General features: G+C 36.8%; 1 protein-coding gene across 3 annotated transcripts in view; it reads left to right on the forward strand.

Moving 5' to 3' along the window:
- Positions 1-23,954, forward strand: part of DICER1 (dicer 1, ribonuclease III) — a 68,627-nt gene extending 44,673 nt beyond the window's left edge. For 2 of the 3 annotated variants that reach the window (XM_061997708.1, XM_061997707.1), the window contains exons 18-29: positions 24-237; positions 615-768; positions 2,875-3,057; positions 4,320-4,425; positions 4,520-4,695; positions 4,965-5,748; positions 7,716-7,871; positions 12,128-13,007; positions 14,993-15,261; positions 18,534-18,696; positions 18,791-18,866; positions 19,169-23,954. In XM_061997708.1, the coding sequence (XP_061853692.1) occupies positions 24-237; positions 615-768; positions 2,875-3,057; positions 4,320-4,425; positions 4,520-4,695; positions 4,965-5,748; positions 7,716-7,871; positions 12,128-13,007; positions 14,993-15,261; positions 18,534-18,696; positions 18,791-18,866; positions 19,169-19,334 (3,327 nt within the window). In that variant the 3' untranslated portion in view covers positions 19,335-23,954. The remainder of the gene's footprint in view (positions 1-23; positions 238-614; positions 769-2,874; positions 3,058-4,319; positions 4,426-4,519; positions 4,696-4,964; positions 5,749-7,715; positions 7,872-12,127; positions 13,008-14,992; positions 15,262-18,533; positions 18,697-18,790; positions 18,867-19,168) is intronic. The other variant, XM_061997709.1, reaches the window with a different exon arrangement.
- The last annotated feature ends 940 nt before the right edge of the window (positions 23,955-24,894 follow it).

A 24,894-nucleotide genomic window follows, 5' to 3' on the forward strand; every position in this document is an offset into this window, starting at 1 on the left:
TTTTGTTTTTTTTTCTTAATTAGATTCCTCACTTTCCTGTGTATACTCGCTCTGGAGAGGTTACAATATCTATTGAGCTTAAGAAATCTGGTTTTACTCTGTCTCTGCAAATGCTTGAGCTGATAACCCGACTGCACCAGTATATTTTTTCACATATTCTTCGTCTTGAGAAACCTGCACTAGAGTTCAAACCTACAGAAGCTGATTCAGCCTATTGTGTTCTACCTCTTAATGTTGGTAAGAACAGAGCTCGTCTCTTAAATACTCACTTTGAATTCCTTTAGCAATATGTTTGTTAATGTTTATGTTATATTTCAGGTGTTAGCTGTAGAAATAATGCCATATATGTGGTAGGATGAAAACTTGTCGGTTATATTTTTATTATTTCTTCACAATTCCAAATTAGTTCTAACTTGTAGATGTTGATTTATAGTAGGTTTCAGCTGATTTCACAAGGGTCCAAAATTGTATATATGCCTGCTTTGAAATTGTTTTAAATAATTCAGTATGTTTATAGAATAAGAAAAAAAAAAGTGCAATTTACAACTTCCCAGAAAAGTTCAGCCTGGAAAAGTCTCCCCTGAATAACCAAGTTAAACCTTTTCCTTCTTAAGTTGATGACTCCAGCACTTTGGACATTGACTTTAAGTTTATGGAAGACATTGAGAAATCTGAGGCACGTACAGGCATTCCTAGTACACAGTATACAAAAGAAATGCCTTTCATTTTCAAGTTGGAAGATTATCAGGATGCAGTTATCATTCCACGGTGAGTATTGTACACATATTTTAGATACGTGCCTATTGTATTTATACAGACACTTGTGATATGGGAATGTTAGTAGCTGCAGCAGAATTGCTTATAAGAAGCATATGCTAGTAATATCAAAAGGTATCTGGTGTTACCTCAAATATTTTTAGTCAGTAGTTAATCTTACGCGGCAGGATTTAAGTGTTTAGGCCTCTCAAGACTGATTATCTTTTTATTAGGAATAATAGACTGGCACAAAATTTATGTAGTATTCTGATAAAACATTGTGACTTCAAGAACCGGCCTCCTGAAACTCATTTTAACTTAGAAAACTGAGCAGGAGTCCTGTTCTCTGATTACTGCTTATTCACACCAAAGACCTGCTAAAGAAAGATATCCTGTTGGTAGATGAAAAAATAACAAAAGGAAAAGACCAGTTAAAAGAATCTTTTTATTAGTGGTATTTAGATGATAAATTTACATCATGTTATGTACTGGATATGCAAAGCTTCTGCAGAATTGATAGGTTTTGTGGACACATAATTATCCCCCAGGGCACATTTGCCATGTAAGAAAAGATAATGGATGATCTAGCTTGTGCTTGTACCTAGTATATTGTAAGCAATGGTAGTTGCAGAATACATTCTGTACTCTGTTTTGTCCTCACCTGTGTTAGACTTTTTTTTCTTTATATGTCTTCCTACCAGTGGTGATGAATACTGTGGTAAAAGTGCTAGTGTAAAAATGGTGACAAACCACCCCTGTATAAACATGACTTCATGTGACCAAAGTTAATGCTGTAGAAGTAGTGAATTTGTACAGTTGCTGGACTTCAGTGAAGCTATGTTAATTCCACCCGTCTGAAGATCTGGCCACAATGTCTAAATCAGTATTATTCTTACCCTTCCTATTTTTTTTTCTACTGGGAATGAGGCTGGGGTAGGTGGTTGAATACATCTCTCTTATTAGAATTATTAGTTGCCATCTGATAATGTTCAGGCTTAGAAGAAGCCAAAAAGTTTTTTACCTTGTTTCATACATTAAGAAACCCCAGAATTTCAAATACTTCTGTTTACAATCAACTAAAAAATAGTGGAAATATATGCTTGTCCTTCTCTGTCCTACTTGGTTATAAGGTCCTTAGGGGAACCATAATATAATGACTGTGTGTTGGTATGATTCTGATCAGATTCTTCAGAATAGGCGTGATTGTGAGTAAGATAAGAAAATTTCCTGAAAGCTCCTTTAAATAGCATGTCCTTTCATGAAGTTCAGTCAGCCTAGAAGTATGATTTTCTTGATGTTTTGGGGGTTTTGGTTTTTTTTTTTTGCCCCTCTTTAGAGGAAAACTGAAAAGACTTACTAATAGTGTGAAAATTTTATTTAGACTTATTTATTTAGATATTTGATTAGAAATGCTAGATGCAGCAAAGTATGAAATAAGCTAACTTGCAAATCTAAATACTGAATGTTGATTTTTTTTTTTTGTTGGTATTTTCCTGTGCATGTTTATCACCATAGTATCCCATGAGCATCAGTTGCCATAATTGAAAGTGTTGCAGCATTTATTTTTCTAACATTCTGCCTGTATTTCAAGAACTACATTGTCCTTGGAAGGCTTGTGAATTTACCTTACTAAATATTTGAGTGGGGTTGTATTTTAACTTTACTTGGAGGGTGAATTAGTTAAAATGACAGTTTAGATGTGGGGTAGTACCATCTTTGTAAGCAGTAAAACTTCTATATGCTATAATCAGTAGAAATGGAGACTAAATGTTAAAAAGCCAAATTACCAGTTTGGAGTTGAGAAGTTACCATGTGCAGAATTGCCAGAGTTTTATTTTGTGTTAGATATGGAAGACACAAATCCTGCATTTAATTCAAATGTTTCTGTAGAGGGAATTTATTCTGTAGATTGACTTTATTCTTCCTTATCATATAGCACACTTCCATTTAGTATGAGTTAGCTAAACAAATGCTTTCGATAACAAAAAACCCAATAACCAAAAACTTTGAGAGCTATTTAACAGTTTGTCACCTGACCACATTAGAAAGTTAAGAACTTGGCACAAGCTTTACTCTAATGGTATAACATATGTCAAAATAGTATTTTATTTTTTTTAGGTATCGAAATTTTGATCAGCCTCATCGATTCTATGTAGCTGATGTATACACTGATCTTACTCCACTTAGTAAATTCCCTTCCCCTGAATATGAAACTTTTGCTGAATATTATAAAACAAAGTATAATCTTGACCTTACCAATCTCAACCAGCCACTACTAGATGTGGACCACACATCTTCAAGGTAATAACAATCATATTTGTCTGGTGTTTGTATTTTGACAATAAAGAGCCTTTTTTTCCCCCTCTTTTCAGATTATAGTATAAAGCTGAGGGCTTGTGCTTTTCAAAATAATTAATTTATTTTTTTCTTGAGGGGCAATTAATTTGTTATAATATAAGTTCCTGTGGCCAGTGGGGTTCCACAGGGATTGGTTCTGGGGCAGTCTTGTTCAACATCCTCATCAACGACCTGGATGAGGGGACAGAGTGTACCCTCAGCAAGTTCACTGATGACACCAAACTGGGAGGACTGGCTGGTTCCCGGAAGGTTGTGCTGCCATTCAGTGGGATCTCGACTGGCTTGAGAGTTGGGCAGAGAGGAACCTCATGAGGTTCAACAAGGACAAGTGCAGAGTCCTGCATCTGGGAAGGAACAACCCCATGCACCAGTACAGGCTGGGAATTGGCCTGATGGAGAGCAGCTTTGCAGAGAGATACCTGGGAGTCCTGATTGCTGGCTCATGTTTAGTTTATTATCAATGTGCCCTCGTGGCCAAGACCAATGGCATCCTGAGGTGCATCAAAGAGAGTGTGGCCAGCAGGTCGAGAGAGGTTCGTCTCCCCCTCTTTGCCCTGGTGAGGCCTCATCTGGAGTACTGTGTTCAGTTCTTGGCTCCTCAGCTCAAGAGGGACAGGGAAGTGCTGGAGAGAGTCCAGAACAGGGCCACCAAGATGATCAGGAGACTGAAGTATCTTTCATATGAGGAAAGACTGTGGGAACTGGGACTGTTTAGTCTAGAGAAGAGGAGACTGAAGGGGAAATCTCATTAATACTTAAAATATGTAAATGGTGGGTGTCAGGAGGTTGGTGATCACTTTTTTTGGTTGTATCCAGTGACAGGACAAGAGGTAATGGAAGGAAGCTGGAACACAAAAATTTCTATTTAAACTGAGCCCTGACCCAGGCTGCCCAGGGAGAGTATAGAGTCTCCACCTCTTGAGGTTTTCAAAATCAGCCTGTACGCGTTCCTGTATGACCTCATCTAGGTGGACCTACTTTAGCAGGAGGTTGGACTAGATGATCTCTAAAGGTCCCTTCCAACTCCTACCATTCTGTGATTCTATGAACTGTAACTTCAGTCCATTTTCTTTTCCAGAGATAACTGTGCTGTTGCTTCACAATGCATAAAGGTTGAATACTAAAAATAAGTCACTTCAGAAAGTTTAGGCAAATAGGTTCTATTCATTAGTTATGTACTTAAAATATTTTCACGTGGTTTTTAGACTTAATCTTTTGACTCCTCGCCATTTGAATCAGAAGGGGAAAGCACTTCCTCTAAGCAGTGCTGAGAAGAGGAAAGCAAAATGGGAAAGTTTGCAGAATAAGCAGGTAAAATAGAAATATCTTATTCAAGTTTTCTTTCTCTTAACAGTGATCTGATGACTACAGGTAAAATTCTTTTCTTCCTCCCTCCTCTCCCCAGATACTGGTACCAGAGCTTTGTGCTATACATCCTATTCCAGCGTCACTGTGGAGAAAAGCAGTTTGCCTCCCCAGCATACTTTATCGTTTGCACTGCCTTTTGACAGCAGAGGAGCTAAGAGCTCAAACAGCCACTGATGCTGGTGTAGGGGTTAAATCACTTCCTGCAGATTTCAGGCATGTATTATTTCAGTATGTATTTTGCAATATGATATCTGACTTCATTGAAAAACAAAGTGAAAACTTAAGAATTAGTGCATTAATTTAAAATTGATATAATTTAACTCATGTCAGTTTTCAGTGAAACATAGTTTAAAATGACTTGATTTTGAAGATGCTGCAGCCACAGAAGAACATGGCTTTTTTTTTTAAAATGTTTATGTACATGAGGAGTCGTTTGTCTTGTGATATTTTTTTGTTAACAAAGTCAACATATATCTTTACAGATATCCTAACTTGGACTTTGGATGGAAAAAGTCTATTGACAGCAAATCTTTCATCTCTATTCCTAACTCCTCTTTAGTAGAGAATGAAAATTACTGTAAGCACAGCACAATTACAGTCCCTGAAAATGCTGCACATCAAGGTGCTAATAGAACCTCTTCTGCAGAAAACCATGACCAAATGTCTGTGAGTTACAGAACGTTGCTCAACGAGTCACCTAGTAAACTCCAAATTGATGTCTCAGCAGAACTTGCAGCAATTAATGGTGTTTCTTATAATAAAAATCTTGCCAATGGCAATTGTGATTTAGTTAACAGAGACTTTTGCCAAGGAAATCAGCTGAATTACTGCAGGCAGGAAATATCTGTACAACCAACTACCTCATATCCTGTTCAGAATTTATACAACAGTCAGAACCAGCTCAAGCCCAGCAATGAATGTACTCTACTGAGTAATAAATACCTTGATGGAAATGCTAACAGATCTACCTCAGATGGATGCCCCAAAATGGCAGTGACCACCAGTACTTCAAAAGCTATTAATCCTTCAGAAGACAGAGCATATTCTGAAAAGAACCCTTCCAGTGGGTACTCCTCAAAAACTCTTGGTCCTAATCCTGGTCTCATTCTTCAAGCTTTGACTCTTTCAAATGCTAGTGATGGATTTAATCTGGAGCGGCTCGAAATGCTTGGTGATTCATTTTTAAAGCATGCCATCACTACATACTTGTTTTGCACTTACCCTGATGCTCATGAGGGACGGCTGTCATATATGAGAAGCAAAAAAGTAAGTAGCAATCATCCAATGGTACTGTGCAAAAGACATATTGTAACAGGCCATGTGTGTAAAAGTTGTGCTAGAAGATTGAATGACAACAGGTTGATTTAATTCCACAGCTTTATTGTACATTGGGTAGCATACGTTTTAGAAATAAGAATACAGGACTATAAGATTAATAAGTGTGATTGGTTGAAACTATTTTGTACAGTTAATTTTAAAATCTAAACCAGCTGATTGCCAGCCTAAGAGAGATCGGGAATTAATAGAGTTGAAAGTTTTGGCTTAGTGAGGATGTTTGGTGGACTGAACACTACAACTGTGTTGTAACTCTTTAACAAGGGTGCTTAAATGAAGGATTGAGTTGGTGTAGTGGTTTAGGCCCGCCCAGGAACAAAAGACCATGATCAGCCAGAACTATGAAGGGCCTCTGGAACCCCCTAAGAACAGGGAGAGCTCACTTGGCAATATGCTTCCAGGCAAAACAGACAAGACTACTCAACTTGGGCAAGAAAACAAAAATTGATTTCATCCACCAGCAACCAAAAACATAACAAAGAGAAATACTCAACTGAAAACAATACAGGGTAGGGTGAATGATGAAAATGACAGTCACCCACTTTAAGATCTCCTTTCTGTCACTCCACTTCCTGGGCTCAAGCAACCTGATCCCAGTGTCTTTACCTCTTCTGTTCCAAACTCCCCGTGGCTTCTGCTACTGGCAGTCATTAGTCCTGTGATTGGCCTCCCTGGGTCACAGGGGCAGAGCCTGTAGTCTTGCTGTGGGCTGCAGGGGGAATGTCTGGTCTGGTGCTGCTTCTCCCTTCATCCTTTTCTGGTTGTGGGATCCACATGGTCGCCTCTGTCTTGCCTTATACTTCCATCTCCCCCTACATACTACAAATTTCCCTTCTTAAATAGTGATGGCAGAGGTGGGCCCAAAACTCAGAGCTGGGGGAAGTTTTGTGAACTGTTTACAGGGGCAGCACTGCAACCCCCTACCCCTGTTACCAAGCCCAAGCAGCTCCACACAAACCCATCACAGTTGGCAACACAGAGCCTTAGGGTGTAGCATCAAAAATTTTGAAAGTATTTTAAAGTAAATGTGCTTGGTAGGGAGCAAAGTCTTCAGTTCTACTGCTGCTGTTTTGAAATTCTGGAATAATAATTGTTGTGAGTTGTTTTATTTGGTCTTTTTTCCTCCTTTTTTTTCTAATTGAAGTGATAACTTCAGTTAAATGCTAAGGATTTGATTGTCTGCTTCTAGTAACTGGTATCACTCTTAGAATTAAATGATTGAGTAGCTTAATCTTGGAAAACAAGGAGTTAAATAAATTTTACAGTTCAAATAAAGAAAGAGATTGAGTATTCAAGTTCAGCTTTCAGGACTTCAAAAACAAGCATAGAACGTGTATTTAAAATGAGAAAGAAAGATTAGAAGTCGATAGTTAAAAAGGAAGTATGTTTGTGTGTGAGTGGGTTTTTTTCCTTCCCTTTAAAATATTTAAAAGAATCGGAGGCTATCAAAGTCTGGATTATGACTTGTTAAAAAACAGTTCTATATTATTACTTTCTACTGCCACAGTTTAGGTTAATCTACCTGTAATAGCAATTATTTTTCATTCCAAAGTGAGTCTGGATGTTAATATTGGTCACTGGTGACACTTATACAGATTATATTTACTCTTATTTTTAAAGTAGCAATAATTTTGTTAAAGTCCAAACAAAACAAACAACTGACAGTTGTTTAGTGACAGCTGAAATCAGCACACCTAATATGCTTGGCCTCAAAAAAACCCAAACCTGTGCTTTACTGTGAATGGGTTCTACTATATTGAGAAAGCTGATACTTCTTCTGAGAAATTGAGAAAATGCATAATGGTACAAGATCTGTTTGGACATAAAATATAGTTTAGCTCCTTTTTACATTTTAACCTGTTCTTATGAAAATGTTTATCGGAATGTTTTTCTTGAAGGTCAGCAACTGTAACTTGTATCGCCTTGGAAAAAAGAAAGGACTGCCCAGTCGGATGGTGGTATCGATTTTTGATCCCCCAGTCAATTGGCTTCCTCCTGGTTACATAGTAAACCAGGACAAGAGCAACACTGACAAGTGGGAGAAAGATGAAATGGTAAGACTTCATTTAACTATATCGAGGAATAATTATTTACATGTCTCTGCTCTGTTACCCCTTGCTGCTTCTTCCCCCCTACTAGATATTTTTACGTGTTTTCAGAAGAAAAGCTGCATATTTGTTTCCTTTCTAAGACTTCACTGTAACTTATGGGAAATAAGAGGAAAACTAGTCCTGAATAGAACTTGAAGTAAGGAAATTTACTGAACGTAATCCAATAAGTTGATGTGTTAATGGAAAAGCAGAGAAGAAAAACTTCTTTGCTTGTAGTTAGCATGCTCTCAGGAGTTTTTCTGACATTTCTTGGAAGTTTTAAATGGAATTATCATTACTGGGTTTGCTGTAATATGTATAGGCAGAAGACTGCTTTTTAATGAGTTCACTTTTGTAGAATATATGAAAAGGAGTTTGTTTTTCTTAGTGCTGAGGCAGAATAACAATTAAAACTGGCTTGAGAAAATATTCAGTATTGGTTGCTGGTAGCTACACTGTAGACATGACTGAGAGCTGCTCCTCATCCAAAATACAATCCTGGCTTAGACACCCTCACTGTCTTACCATCAAAAGGTTCAGAATGGCAAATCATCATGAGGAACCATTCAAATTATTTTCTGACTAAACTAATTGTATGTTGGGAATAGGAGTGAATGCATAAGGAGTATCATTGATGATAGCTAACCTTTATGTGTTTGAGCCTGCTTTTTAGATTGGAGGAAGGAGATAGAGGGATTTGTTTTCTTTGTCCCACTTCTGAAGACCACACTCAGATTGTGGAACCACCAGAGGGCACATGAGAGGACTGTTAGGTAGATAGACTGTGCAAATAAATGTTTATTGCAGAATAAACCAACCTGATTATTGCGGTTCTGCATTGTGCCAAGATTTCATTTTAAAGCGACTTACTGCTATTGCTTTCTGAAAATAAGATAGCACAGGAGCTAAATCATTGGTTTTAAAAAGCTCTAAGTTCTCCATAACTTTTTAATGGCCTTTTGCTCTTTGCTAACCACTGTTTATTTGTAAATAAAACACAATTTCAGACAAAAATGCAGACAGTGATGCAACTAAGAAATGTTTTTTTCTTTGACAAGTAGCTATTTTGCTTTCTCAGATATAAATGTAATGTGCTGATAAAACGTAACTATAGCTAGAAATCTCATCATTATGACAAATTGTTAGTAAAATAGCCTAATCAAATGTTGGTACTTTTTATGTTCTGAAGCTTCATTAAGGGGAAGGCTCTTTCTTCTGTTCATTTGATCAAATAGCTGATTTCGAAAAAGTACGAAAAAAAAAATCTCTTGCCCTGTGTTCATTTTCAGCTTGTAAGTGGTCATAAATTCCTCAAAATCAATCCAGTATTCTTAAAGAAAAGGCTCTATCTTGTGGAGTTAATTCCTGATTTATTTTTGAAATTCTGTCTAATGATGAAAAAAATGAGCTATGTGAGTTGCTTCCTGTCTCCTTTACCTACTGTTCGTCCTCATCACTATATTATTTTGTTTGTAAAAGAAGCAGTGCACAGGCAATGTTAGGTTAGCTCATGTAGCTGTCCTGCTAATTAAAATCAATTTTCTTTTAAGAAACTTGTGAATTTGATTGTAGTAAAAGTTACATTTATAATTTGTTAAATCCTGATGAAAACAAACGCTGAAAATTCAAACGCTTGAATCACCCATACAGACATGTTTCATTCAGAGAGTGTATTATTTCAGTAATAGATGTGACAGGTGATGTGTAACAAGTACAAACCAGCACTAGGTCTAGTTGGGACTCATAGAATCATAGAATGTTAGAGTTGGAAGGGACATTTAGAGATCATCTAGTCCAACCCCAATGCAGCAGCAGGTCAACCTAGAGCAGGTTGCATAGGAACATGTCCAGGCGGGTCTTGAAGACCTCCACGGAAGGAGACTCCACAACCCCTCTGGGCAGCCTGTGCCAGGGCTCCATCACTCTCACGGTGAAATAGTTTTTTTCTTGTATTTAAGTGGAACGTTTTGTGTTCCAGCTTCATCCTGTTACCCCTTGTCCTGTTACTAGCTACAATAGAAAAAAGGGATGTCCCAACCTCCTGACACCCACCCTTTAGATATTTGCAAATGTTAATAAGATCTCCCCTCAGTCTTCTCTTTTCTAGACTTAAACAGCCCCAGTTCCTGCAGCGTTTCCTCATATGAAAATATTCTAGTCCCTTGATCATCTTGGTGGCCCTGTGCTGGACTCTCTCCAGAAGTTCTCTGTCTCAAGAGAGCTGGGGAGCCCAGAACTGGACCCAAGACTCCAGATGAGGCCTCGCCAGGGCAGAGTAAGAGGGGGAGAAGAATCTCCCTCGACCTGCTGGCCACACTCTTCTTGATGCACCTCAGGATGCCATTGGTCTTCTTGGCCACAAGGGCACATTGCTGACTCATGTTTAGTTTATCAACCAGGACTCTCGGGTCTCTCTCTGCAAAGCTGCTCTTCAGCAGTTTGACCCCCAGCCTGTACTGGTGCATGGGGTTGTTTCTTCCCAGATGTAGGACTCTGCACTTGTCCTTGTTGAACCTCATGCGATTTCTCTCTGCTCAGCAGATTAAACCAAAGAAACTGATTAAATTAGTCTTATTTTGAGCGTTATATTGCTAGTGGTATACCAAATAACTACTCAAAATTAAATCTCTAGCTCTTTCTTATCAATTAAAGTTACAGAGCTCCTTGCTGAGTATTGTGAGATGGATACTTACAACAGCCAAAGTTCTTTTGGGAAAATATCTGAATTATGAATTTCTATAGCCACTTTTTTCTCTCATGTCATTACTAAATCTGACTAAGTCTGCTTGGTCCTTTTGAGGAACATTATGATGTGTTTCATCCTTAATAGTTTCAAATGCTGCCTAGGGTACCTTACAGCTGCCACACATTGACACCTCCAGAGAGGCAAATTGCACAGTATTGTAGAGTATGGGCATATCTGTGTTCAATTTATGATTTGCATCAGTCGATACCAATTTGCTCCATATAAGGAGGGAAATGACCTTGAGCCATCATCAATTTTGCTGTTGTGGGATTGTGTGTAATAGAAAATTGGTGACAACCTTATTTTCTTTTAGTTAGTAAAGGCTGTAAGTATAGTCTGAAAAAACCCCAAAACTTTTAACAGATATGTACTTGTTTAAAGGACAAGATTGATACTAGTTGCCTTTGCATTGAGTTATGATACTACTTGAACATTTAATTTGTATATTAATACTCAGTTTAAAAACAAAGAGCAAAAAACATATATTGCAGAAGTGTGCCATTTTTTCTGCTTTTCCATTTTTAGACTTACATTGAAATCCTGCTGATGTTAAATGTATGATAAGCTGGATAGATTTAATATTAATATTTGGTAAAATTATGAACTTGTGCCATGGTTCTTGCAAAAATTGGCCTATATCTAATGTCTAATAAGCAGCAAGATAACTTACTGAATCCCAACTCTTGCAGTCAAGACTGTCACCCACATAGACATTAGATTCTTGCCAACTAACTAGTGTCAGACTAGTTTTCATCTGTATTATAAAAATCACGCACTGAACTCAATTTCTGCTAGTTTTCCAACCAGACTGAATTAATTTGCCACTGTGTTTTGAGAGCATGGTTAAATATATTTGGGTGCTTCAGGTGGTAATTATTGAAGAACTAAGGTAAAGTAGTTGTTACAGTTGTTTCATTGAATATGTTTTCCATTCACATGTCTCAAAACTGACCTTGTCATAGCTTTGACTAGTAAACCATGTAAGGATATAGAAAAAATCTTCCAAGTTGTATTTATTCAACATTTGTAGTAGCCTTCCTTAGCTAGAGAGAAGAGTGCACCCAGAACAGTTTCTTGTACTTTCCTAAAATGTTAGATTGAAATTCCTTTGTTTACTTTGCTGTGCAAGTATATAATGTTTGGTGGATTTGAAGCTAATTATGTGTGCATCACATTCATGTGTAAACATGAGTTTCTCTGAAATGCATGTGTTATATTTAGAACATACATTATTGCAGGTTAGTACTTATATTTTAGTAATAAAGAATTTGAATTCTAAGACAATTATTCTAGCCTTGGAATGCTAGTGTTAATTGAGATAGTCTCATCAGATATAAATAAGGTTAAAAATGCTAGGAAGGTTAAAATCAGTCCGATTATTTGCAGACGCTACTGGAATCTTGCACTTCTGACAGCTGTGGAATAAAATTTGTTTCCCTCTTCAGTACCATATTTTCTCTGTTTTTTTTCATAGACAAAGGAGAACTTGTTGGCTAATGGTAAGCTTGATTATGATGATGAAGAGGAGGATGAAGACCTAATGTGGAGGTTACCCAAGGAAGAAACAGACTTTGAAGATGATTTTCTGGAGTATGATCAGGAGCATATCAAATTCATTGATAATATGTTAATGGGATCAGGGGCTTTTGTGAAAAAAATTTCTCTCTCACACTTTTCAACCACTGATTCAAACTATGAATGGAAAGCACCCAAAAAGTCATCCGTGGGTAATGCTCAGTTTTCAACAGATTTGGATGATTTTGACTACAGCTCTTGGGATGCTATGTGCTATCTGGATCCTAGCAAGGCTGTTGAAGAGGATGATTTTGTAGTGGGCTTCTGGAATCCATCAGAAGAAAACTGTGGTGTTGATGCAGGAAAACAGTCTATCTCATATGACTTGCATACAGAGCAGTGTATTGCTGACAAAAGCATTGCAGACTGTGTGGAAGCCCTGTTGGGCTGCTATCTGACCAGCTGTGGTGAAAGAGCTGCTCAGCTTTTCCTATGTTCATTGGGCCTGAAGGTGCTTCCTGTAATTAAAAAAACTGATTGGGAAAGCACTTCGTGTGCTACCAGAGAGAACTGTAACAGTGAGCAGAAAATTCTTTCATCAAACTCTGTTTCTGCTTCTGTTGCTAATTCAGAGCCTTCTCTGTATAAAGACCTGCAGTATGGCTGTTTGAAGATTCCGCCAAGGTGTATGTTTGATCACCCAGATGCTGAAAAAACCCTAAATCACCTTATTTCGGGTTTTGAAAACTTTGAGAAGAAAATAAACTACAATTTTAAGAACAAAGCTTATCTTCTTCAGGCATTTACTCATGCCTCGTATCATTATAATACCATTACTGGTAAGTACTTTTAAACCGGTTTGTGTTCTCCCCCACTGCCCCTCATTTTAAAAGCAAGAGAAGCAGTATGTTGTATTCCCATACAAAGTCTTTTTTTGGATGTCTAGTGAATAGTCTATGAATGCAAAATGTTAGAAAAGAAAATAATCTTAGAAAATAAAAATTGAATCTTGCCCCATATTTAGAGGAAGATATTTATTAAAGTTATCTCTCAATGAATATGCATGGTTTGACTTGATACAGATAGAAGATACACCAAAGCCTAGGCAGATTTTGGGAAAGGGCAGCATTTTTCATCTCTGATGCTGTATTACTAGTTGTGTATAACTTAAATCCTCATTTAGCTGAAGTAAATTCTTCTAGAACTCCAAAAAACTGCAAAGTACTTCTTGGAGTTTTGATCATGTTTTGCAAGTACATTTAGCAAATATCTCCCATCATTTAATCCCAAGAATATTATTGGCTGTACTTCAGAAGATTAAGCTGAACAGTCTATAAGACAGCAAAATATGGAGACTTGTGTTTGAAGTTGTGAACTGGAAGACTTAATTTAAGTCTAGGCATTTTATTGGCTAAATATTTAAAGTCAAGGTTTCAAGCTATTGACTAAGTCAGACTAAATATTAATTTCAGGGTAACTACATAATGTTTTTGTACATAATCTTCTGAAAGATTTTACAACTGTACAAATTTGTATTCCTGTAGTCTTGAATTACTTTTGCTTATACTAATTAATTTAGTATTTGCTCAGTCTAAAACTTTAAATATTTCGCTACGATAATATGCAGTTGAAAACAAACTGTGGTAAAATTGCAACCCTTTTTGAAGTGAATGACAAATTCCTGTGCAGTCAGCAAGTCTGAGTTTTTCCATGTAGTGAATTGGTTTCTTATTCCAAGGAGTAAGAAAGCTCTGTTAATTAAAGAAATAGTAATTTTGAAATGTTAGTGCATTGAGAAACAGTCCTGGCAAAACACTGAAACACCCTTCTTTTTTTTCATTTTAGGTAGTATTACTCACCTGTATATTTACTACTTATAAATATTTCATAAAACATACCCAAAAGTAGATGGTTCACCTTTATACATATGATAACAAACACAAACCTTGAGGAATACCGTCTAGATGAAATGATTGTATTGGTAACGGGAACTTTTGATTCCATTTATGTTTAGCAAGTAAAACAACTGTGAATCGTTGTTGCAAGTAACTTTTTCTTCTCTTAAGGAGTAGCTAGTAGTTAAGATGGCAGCATTTTTGGTTCATCTCCTATAAAAGCAGTTCAGACATTTCACAGTCATATTATTTCTGTAATAATTCTACCTTTGTTCTCTAAACAGCTATGTCCATTTGCTGTCAGGAGAAGTGTTTTGTTTCATTTGTATTCCAGAATTAGATGGCCGTAGCTATCCATTCTCATGTCCCCTGTCAATTTTCCAAACTGTAACAGCTTGTCAATTTTACTTTCTAGTTTGAGACCCATCCAGAATGGGAATCTTTGTTCAGTGCTTTTTGAGAAATCTAAATGTGTGGCAAACTAGATGAAAAAACCCTCAGATTGTATGTTTCCTCTGCTTTTTATACATCGGTTTATTAATTTTTTTCAGGTTACTGTTTTCAGATGAGCCTGCTGTTGTAATCTCTTTATTTTACTTTTTTGATTTTTCTCAGCACAGTGTGAAGATATTGTGTTCATAACAAATTAATGCTTTTATTCAAGTGTTTTACTGGCCTGACAAATTAACATTTTGAACAAAAGTGGCATTATTATTGATGCTTTTTTGGATAATTTTTTAAAGTAATTCAATCTCTTTGAACATAATATCTTTCTTTTAAAACAGCTTATCTTCTCTGAGCATTGGTTAGTTAGCTTGTGGATTTACATGGCAATGTACCAAACCTCTTATCCAGAAAGGCCTGGAAAGAATGTGTGTGTTTAAACCTAATTGTGGTGTTGTACATTCTTTTATTTCCAATGCTTTAAGATTGTTACCAGCGCTTAGAATTCCTGGGAGATGCAATTTTGGACTACCTCATAACCAAGCACCTTTATGAAGACCCACGACAACACTCTCCAGGAGTTCTTACCGACCTACGATCTGCTCTAGTCAATAATACCATTTTTGCATCGTTAGCTGTAAAGTATGACTACCACAAGTACTTCAAAGCTGTCTCTCCTGAACTGTTTCATGTTATTGATGACTTTGTGCAGTTTCAAATGGAAAAGAATGAAATGCAAGGAATGGATTCTGAGGTTAGTGGAAGTAGAAGAAACGTGTTCAGTGTCTAATTTGAAGCATGTTGCTGGATTTCTTAGCATGATGCACATTTTTGTAATGTTTTAGTTTTATGCACACAGCAGCCAAAGCAACAGACTCTGAGTAATAAGGCATACAATAGGTAAAGTAAAATGCAATCTTCAGAAAGCATTTAATAAGAACATTTAGAAACTAATTAAATTTGTACGAGTTTTCATCCAGAGTTCTGTGACACTTGATTTCACTAAGGGAAGAGAAACCACTTAGCTTTCTTTCTTCAGTGACTGAGTGGAAGCACTACTCTACCGTAAAATTGTAATGAGAAGTTACTAAGTCCCATAATGCTGACTCAGGATAGATATGTATACAGCATCACAAACAACACTACTGTGGCACAATGCTGGTATTTTTCAAATAGCACACTGACAGGTATTTCCACTGTTTTTCTTCTGATGATTTCTGCCACGGCAGGTGTTGTAGCACTGCAGTTGGCTGTGTTTGTCATGCTCTTAAAGGCTTTAAGTCTGCTAACTAGGGAAACACATGCATCTTTCAGATAAGCCACTTGAAAAATAGTTGTCCTGTTTTAGGCTCATCTAGGGACAAAATAGCCTTAAGTACCATTGACCTTGGAACCCCCTAAGGACAGAAAGGGCTCAGTTGCCAGTTAGGGTCCCAGGCAAAGCAGACAAGACAACTTGGGGAAGAAAATAAAAATTAATTTAATCTGCCTCTAACCAAAATGTAACAAACAAATATCCAATGGGAAAACAATACATAGTAGAGTGAATGATGTGCAACCAGCCCTTTAAGATCCCCTTTCCCTCACCCACTCTCTCTTCCCAGTTGCAAAGCCCTGGGCCCAGTATCATTACTTCCTCCCCCCATAAGCAATGTTGGGGGCAGGGAATGGCGGTGCAGTCAGTCTTTTGTTGATATTTCTTTCTGCTTAGATTGCTTCTGAGGAGGACTCCTCACCAGTCCTCCCCTGTTGCAGTGCAGGGTCTCCCACACACACCAGATGGCCCTGCACAGGCTGCTCTGGCAGGATGCTGCAATCCCCTTTGTTTCCTTTGGGTTGGGATCCAAACTGTTTGCCCGCTGTGGTCCAGCATTGCTCTGTTCTTTCCTTTCTGACTGCAAGGCCTGGGTGCTCCATCTTGCTTCCTTCCCTTCCTCCTCCTGCTACACACTGCAAATTTCCCTTCTTAAATAGTGATGGCAGAGGCGCCAGATTAGCCCAGTTGGGCTGGAGATGAGTCCAAACCTGGAGCTGGGGGAAAGTCTGAAAACTTTATAGGGGCAGCACTGCAGCCCCCTCCCCCTCTTACCAAGCAAAAAGTTGCTCCACACAAACCGATCACAGCTGTAATGGTAATGCACACCTATTGGCTGGAGAATGGACTATAACTAGTCCATTTAGATAAGCTGCTCAGAAAATGTATGAGGGCAAGAACATTGTGAATCAAATTCTAATCAACGTCATGGAAGAGATGAACTTTCTCATAATCCTTTCTTTGAAAGTGTCACCTGATAGATATCACTAATAGTTTGCCTTTTGAAAAACTATGGCAAATATCAGATAATATTGTAAGAATACTCCAGCACTAAACTTGCTATCTTTGTCTTTAGTAATTTTTTTCTTTCTGATACACACTGTAAAAGCTTGGGAATCAAAATATTTCATATATATGTTTAGAGCCCTTGCACTCGGTTGCAGAGGGAAATCCACGTTTTATGGGAAATCTCAGAAAATATTGACAAATTTGTCACTGAAATTTAGATAATACATCAGAAGCTCAAACTCTGTTATCTGTCTTGTTCTCTTCAGAATACGAGTGAAACTATTTTAAAAGCTTATAGTAGTGATTTTTAACTTTTTCTGGTTTTTACTAGTATGCAAAAAGATTGCCTAGAAACTTCCAGTAATTTTGCAACCAAAGTGTGTGAGAGCTGTTTCAAATAAAATTCTTGTTTCGCTCTTGCCGTACGCCTGCTCCCTATCTTGGTCTGGCACTGTAATACTGAAACGCTTATTTCATCAGAGTTAATCCAGGAGTCTTTGTTTCTGCTGTTCATGCCAGCTAGACTGGTTTCCATGTGTGTCTCCACGTCATCTGCTTTTCTTTTTTCAAATCTCACTCCTGAAAAATCTGTTGTGCCTTGCCTTAGAGCTCTTCGTCCCTCTCTCCTGTTATTTCGATATAACTCAAAAGTTAGAGCTTGGTATGAAATACGCTGTTCAGAACAGTTGAATTTGGTTTTTCAACATCAGAATTCCCATTTGGAGTGTATGCATTAGGTCTGAATTCTTCTTTATTTTGATCTGAAATACTGGGTAGGACAAGTTTATGAAGTATTATGATTACTCTTAAGAGGACTGAATCATGTTTTAAAACCCAAATAGATGGCAAATGGAGTAGGAGAGTAGCTGCTGGGGAAAAAGTGACAGAAACTTAATTATGTTTGGGCAGAAGAGGATAATGATCAAAACCTTTGTTTTCACATTACTTAGTTTGGCCTGCGATGAATGTATATGTTATTTATTTGAGGTATTTTAGTGAAGGATTAGATTAACTCAAGATCTTTAAGAAGGATGCTGAAAGTTTGGGTTTAATGATAAGGAAAGACTATAGTCTTAATAGCATAGAAGAAAACATTGCTTGCTACATTGAAAAAAAATACCAAAATGTGCCCGTTAGCTCAGTCTGATGTTGCTGGTTATCAGTTATTAATGGTTTCTTTAACTAATGCTTGTTTCGTACATGTCTTCTGGGGTGAATGAGGTAAGGAAAGGTGTGTCTGACTTTTATCAAGAGGCTGGACTTAAAAGTTTTTAACGTTTCCTTATAGGAGGTGTTTAATGTATGAAGTCTTCCTTTGTTATGTGTAGTTTTCTAGCGTTAACTGATAGAGCCAAGTCTGTTTCTTATTGGGGGGAAAAAAAAAATCCATGGTGAAATTCTACAGAATTATTACAGGAGGAATTCAGAAAGCACATAAGGTCTCTGTATACAATGCAGTTCGGGGTGGGGTTTTTTTCACATTTGAAAAATGATACATCCAGCAACTTGATTTCATTGGGAAATGAAAGAACAATTTCACTGTGGAAAGTTGTCAATGAAAAGCTTAAAGGAAGCAGCTCAGGACAGGATTAAGAGAGCTTACATTTCTGAAGATCTTTGTTTTTAAAAGAAGCAATTGTTTTTCTCTTTTCTCCTCCCCTTCTCACTCCCTCCCCCCTCTGGCTTTTTTTAATTGCAAACAGCTCAGAAGATCTGAAGAAGATGAAGAAAAAGAGGAAGACATTGAAGTACCAAAGGCCATGGGGGATATATTTGAGTCCCTTGCTGGTGCCATTTATATGGATAGTGGAATGTCTTTGGAAATGGTTTGGCAAGTGTACTATCCAATGATGAGGCCATTAATAGGTATTGTCAGCTTTCAGAAAAAAAAAAAAAAGATATACCATCTGCCGTGAAAACAGCAAAGCAAATTTTATTTATTTATTTTTTTTCCAAATAGAAAAATTTTCTGCTAATGTGCCCCGTTCCCCAGTGCGAGAGCTGCTGGAGATGGAGCCAGAGACAGCCAAATTTAGGTAAGAATACGCTTACTTTGGTACATGATGTCATAAAATATTTTTAAGCTGTGCTTCATAAACTACTGAGGATTTTTAAATCACAAATTAATACTTCTAATGTCTTTTGCACTAAGCAGCTAGTATGATCATTGTGTTCACTGATTTTTATGGGGTTTTTTTCCCTGCATAACTTCCTGAGAAAAGTAGCGATCTCTGTTTAACTATATATGGCTTTCATTTCTGTGGAAAAGAGAATGTAGGTCTCTTATTTCAAATTAACTTGTCTAGGCAGTAAGTAATTCTTGTGTGTATTTTTGCAGTCCTGCAGAAAGAACTTACGATGGAAAGGTCAGAGTAACAGTGGAAGTTGTAGGGAAGGGAAAGTTTAAAGGTGTTGGCAGAAGCTACAGGATTGCCAAATCTGCAGCTGCAAGAAGAGCACTACGAAGCCTCAAAGCAAATCAACCTCAGGTCCCAAACAGCTGAGACTCCTCTTAAATAAAACGGGGGGAAAAAAAGCATACAAATAAAGCAAATTTTTTAAAATGTTGATGTTGAGAGGAACAAATTGGAAGACAGAATTTAAAGTTTGTTTGATAACAGAATAGATAACAAAACATTTAACATGTATAAAATTTTGGAACTAATTGTAGTTATAGTTTTTTGCGCAAACACAATCTTGTCTTCTTTCCTCACTTCTGCTTTGTTTAATCACGAGAGTGCTTTAATGATGACATTTAGCAAGTGTTCGGAATAATTGTTGTCAGGTCTCTTTGATTTACTTTTATTGTCAGTACAGCTTTGCTTAGTGTTAGAAGGCCAGGGAGCTTATGCCTAATGCAGTTGCTAGATTTATATATAGTAATCTTGAAATTCTTCAATCTGTGCACTAGTGCCAGTCATAAAGCAGTTGATAAACTGTACTGGATGATTGGGTATAAGAAAGAATAAATGTGCCAGTATTCTCCTTTTTATCCTTTTTTTTTTTTTCTCTCTGTCATCTTTTTACATTAAGATGACATTCCCAATCATTATTGCACTTATTTGTTAGGGACAGATTTTAATTGAAATGGCTGGTGTACTGGTAGAATGAAACTTCAGTTTCCTATGCCACACAGTCTTGCATAAAAAGGTTCTTGCCTTAAAAATAAGTAAACCCTCATTAATAATCTTTAATTTCTGGTCTTTTTTGGAGCAAACTGTTTTACATTCCCTTCATTTTGTTATGCATTTTACAGTGATACAGCTCTATATTTGCAGTACAACTCATTACTATAGCTGTGACTTATTACAGGACTATAATAGAAATTGTATTCATATATATGTAATTAGGCTATTTTTAACAGTTCTGAGGCGGTGGTTAGTCTACAGTTTTTTTTAATACCATAAACAAGATATGGTCTTTGGCAAAAATTCCAATTTTACACAAACCTGCAAGCTAGATAGTTTCAATACTGGAAACAGTAACAAATAATTGCACAGTGCAAACTGTCACTCTAACAAAAATAACCTTAGACATATCACACCTAAAATATGCTGCAGATTTTATAGTCAATTGGTTACGTATTTAACAAACAGAGCACCTTTACACTTAGAGATATTTCCATGTAAATTTCTTACTGTACTTTTCAGAGTTGCATGCATATTTCACCTACCAAAGCTGTGCTGTTAAATAACATGAAAGTTGATGTTTGAGATATAACTGCCGTACTTTTGATACATCTGTGATTTAGGTCCTTAATTTAGAGAAACTAGCTTATTGGTGGTTTGGTCTACTGGGAGTGGGGGGGGAAATCATACTTCTAGGCTTTGCCTATATTTTAATTAGATTTTTGTAGGCACTCTTCACTTAAATACCTCAGTTCTTTTGTTCTTTTCTTTTCCTTCTTTTCTTTTTTTGCATGCATTGTTTTTTCTGTTTTGGTGCTATGTTTATATATTATGCTTGAAATTTTAATTTTTTGCACTGTAACTATAATACCTCTTAATTTACCTTTTAAAAAAGCTGTGGGTCTCGTATTCCCACCAGTATCAGTAGAGGTTTGCTGCAATTTTGCCCTGTTAATTATGCTTGAAGTTTGAGAAAGCAGAGCGAGGTGTGTTAACGTTTTCCAGCACAATAGTTTGAACTTGATGCTGTGTCTTATGTATTAAATTACAAATAAATACTGTATTTCCTGCTTTTAAACCCTATTCCTTTCCTCACAAATGCACGCTAAAACAAAACAAAAACTATCAGCTCTTGCTTTCTTAACAAAAAATGAAATGAATGCCTTAGTGACAAGGGGTAGACATTAAGCTTTTCTGAAATACAGTTTTCAAAACTTCATATCTTTTCTATCTCAGTCACTTTACATTCTGAAAAAAAGACTGTTCTTGTATTTGAAAGCAGCATTGTTATACTAGTCATAAAGAGAAATAAAATACCAGCTTTTAAAATTGTTTGGTGCTTCAGTCATGAGAATATAACAGAGAAGTGTAAGACCTGAAAATTTTTATGTGTATAAACAAGTGTAAATGAGATGGAATGTTAAAAACATGCAATCTGGATTTTCAAAGGTGAATTGCTTTGAGTTAGCTGTTTAGAGAAAAGAAAAAGTTACTGATAGAGCTCTTTCTTCAAGGTAGGAGTAAAGTTTCTCAGTGAGAATATGTGATTACTAATGTTAACAATTCTGTGTTTCTGGCCAGACATCAATCAGCAGATAAAATCAGACTATCTAGAGAGGCTTCAGTAGTTTTAACTACTTTATGAGAAACTAAAATTCAAGTTGGCCTTTGAATGCCTAAAATTTCTTACTGATTGTTACAAGGTTATATAGAGTCTCAGGGGTTTCAGGTAATTGTTAGCAATAAAGTGCTACAGAGTGTTTTGATGCCACGAAACTTATTGGACTTACTCTGTGTTTCAGAATAGTTTAATGATCACTTTGTTACTAGATAAAGCCTATGAATTGGAAATCTGAAATGTGTAGTGGCTGACTATAAAGTAGTTTCTGCTGCTGATGCGTTTTTAAATGTTTTAAATGCCGTATTTTTTTCCAGTGTGACCTCATTGAAATATTTTTTTTTTTATCCCTTGAGATAGAAAATTCATATTAGTTTCCATGTTATACATCTGTGTGTTTTACCCTACAGTTGATATGATTTTGATATTGGACAGTGTATGCTATTAAAGACCTAAATCTGATTATTTGAAGGTTGGGATAGAATTCACTTGACATGCTTATAAGCACAAGTGTAAGTGGACTGTTGCAACCCATCTTCAAAAGCAACCACACAAGCTCATCATAAATAGTGTGGGGGTTAGTTGGCATGAACCTTGTTTTGTTTTGTTTTGTTTTTTTTAATCTAAGTCCTGTTATACTGTACTTTAAACAGTCCTCCTAACTATGCTGCGTTTTTATTTTTATGGCTTTTTTTGCGCTGTTCTGTTCATGTAGCACAAATAAGCATTGCACTTGGTACCATGCTTTACCTCATTTCAAGGAAAAAAATGCTTAACAGAGAGGAAAAATGTGGTTTGGCCTTGCTGCTGTTCTGATTTACTGAATTTGAAAAAGATAATTATAATGCCTGCAATGTGTCATTTACTTGCACAACTTAAATAGGTCATTTGTAATATCTGTGGCATTTTTACTGTATGTGGAAAAATACAACAAAGATGTGTAACAACTCTTGATTGTATTTCAAAGCTATTGTTTTTCTACTACACTATTTTACTGTTATGTGAAGTAAAATTTAGAATGACCTCTGACACTCCAGTAATTATCTCTGAACGAACCCACTTAGTATGTGTATAATGAAATTTTTGCGAGAAGACGGCCCCTAGTAATTTGGTCCATCTCAACTAAATCTCTGCTCAGTCTGAGTATTGAGTGCCCAGTAGTGACTTCTAAAGTGTTTGTTCAGCTTGATGCTGCTGAAGTCCATACAAAAGAAAAGCCTACTATTTTTAAGTCTCATTACACAACAGCATGTTGTGACTGCAGAGTGCAGCACTTGGACAAGAACCAATTTCAGTGCTGAGAGGAATATAGTGGTGGCCCAGGGATGAGGTGCTAGATCCTCAGCTAGTGCAATCTGATGTGGTATCATTTTAACCAATGGAGCTGCATTCTTTTTACATACCTGAAGGTCTTGTGCTCATATATATGTTTCAGGGTTTGGGTTTTCCTCCTCATAAGCAAATATAGCACCATAAACTGGAAAATGTGGAGTTTATGTTACTTTGTATGACATTAACCATGCTACATGCATTTCTTTGTGTAGAAAGTGGAACCTTTGTATCCTGGTCACAGCAGCACACGTAATCCAAAAATGACAAATAGTATTGTGATCTGCTGTGATGCTGCACTTGCCTCTGACAGTATTCTGGGTCTGGATGTTTCGGGTGGTGGTCCCTACAAAAACATTTTCTTGGACATCTCTATTACAAGTGAAACAGGAAGGATTTTGATTTTTTGATACTTAATTGTTAACGTGGATCCTTTTCCAGTTGCTCTAATTTTCAAAAAGTTTCACTTCTTTACTTTTATATTAGGTTTAAAACGCAAACCACTACAGTTTGTGACCATGAAATGTAACCTAAATACCAACTGTAGCTCAATCTGAATTATTTTAGTAAATATCTAGAGGTCATTGTAGTATATTCCACTAGCAGGTAAAATTAACTTCTGTCAAAGCTGACTACACTTCTTAAAAATGAATTTTATCCAATAAAGTCTTTGGGGTTTTCCCCTCTTTTATTTGAATGGCAACCACAGACTACTTTAATTGCTTTGTAGATGCACTCAGAATTTACTGCAGCAGCAAGTTGGAGAGAAGAATGTTTGTGAACAAGAATTGGAAATTGCAGGCATTTTTATTGTAAATAGTTTGACGGAAAAGATGGTTAAAATCAAGTAGAATGAATGACATATAATTTGATGGACAATAAAATATTTACCATCACATGCTGCAGCTGTCTTTAAGGGACATAAAATGTAATTCATTCATACTGTAATCATGCTGCAGAAGTTTGCAATCTGCACCTTATGGATCACAATTACCTTTAATAGTTTTTTGTAATAATTGTAGCTGAGTATATCTCCAATAAAGTTATGGTCTGTTCACCTTGCATTGTCTTGTTGTTTTTTTCAGTTCCTCTTAATATTTCCATACATTTTCTAGAGTTTACAAAAAAATTACATTTCAGTCTCAGGCTACATTAAAAAAAAAAAAGTGAAAATGTTATTTCTTGACCTCATTTAAAGACAAGTCTGCTTGTCTCTTTCCTCTGATGAATGAAGTGTCTTCATAGCTATGTGAAGACTCTTAAGGGACGCTCAGGTTAAAAATTATGGTGTACACGCTGCAATTTGATTTCTGTGTTGACCATTATACCTGCAAAATTTCTGTTGGAGCTGGGAGGCCCCAGAGCACACGGGTTCAGTAACAGGTTTGTGCACTTTGGCACATGTTTTAAGAGCAACATGTTAATATTAGCTAACAGTCTCAGCATTAATAACATTGATTTTGACTAATTTTTGGCACTTGTTTTTTGATAGTATCTCACTTTTCCTGAATATTGAAAGTGTGTTTGTAGGTTGTTCTGACTGACACACCAGCGTTGTGTCCTTGTCCCACAGAGTAGAGGCTGATGTGCCAGTCAAGGACCAGGTGTCTTCGTTTTTGCAAACTTCCCAAATGCAGCAGCAGTTTCTTGGCATCTGCAATGGGCAACTTCTGCTACATATTTTGTCTTGGGTTATAAAGAAAAGCTGCTGAGCTGCTTATAGGCATGGTGATAGTTTTTTCTTGGAGGAGGGCCAAGTCACCAAAGACTTTCAGTGTCGATTTGTTTCTTGCCTCAGCTGTAATGAAGCAGGCAATTCTCAGCTGACCATCATGAGGAACCTTGAGGATCTTCTGTGGCTTTCTAGTTCTTTTTTTCCCCTCTAGGTTCCACCCTGGAACTGATGACATTGGTAGGCCCTTACCCCCAGGTTCTAGCAACTGGGTCAAATGAGAAAAAATTCTTTCCCAAAATTTTCTACTGGAAGAT

This window comes from Colius striatus, chromosome 6 (assembly GCF_028858725.1).
Source record: "Colius striatus isolate bColStr4 chromosome 6, bColStr4.1.hap1, whole genome shotgun sequence".
Lineage (NCBI taxonomy): Eukaryota > Metazoa > Chordata > Aves > Coliiformes > Coliidae > Colius > Colius striatus.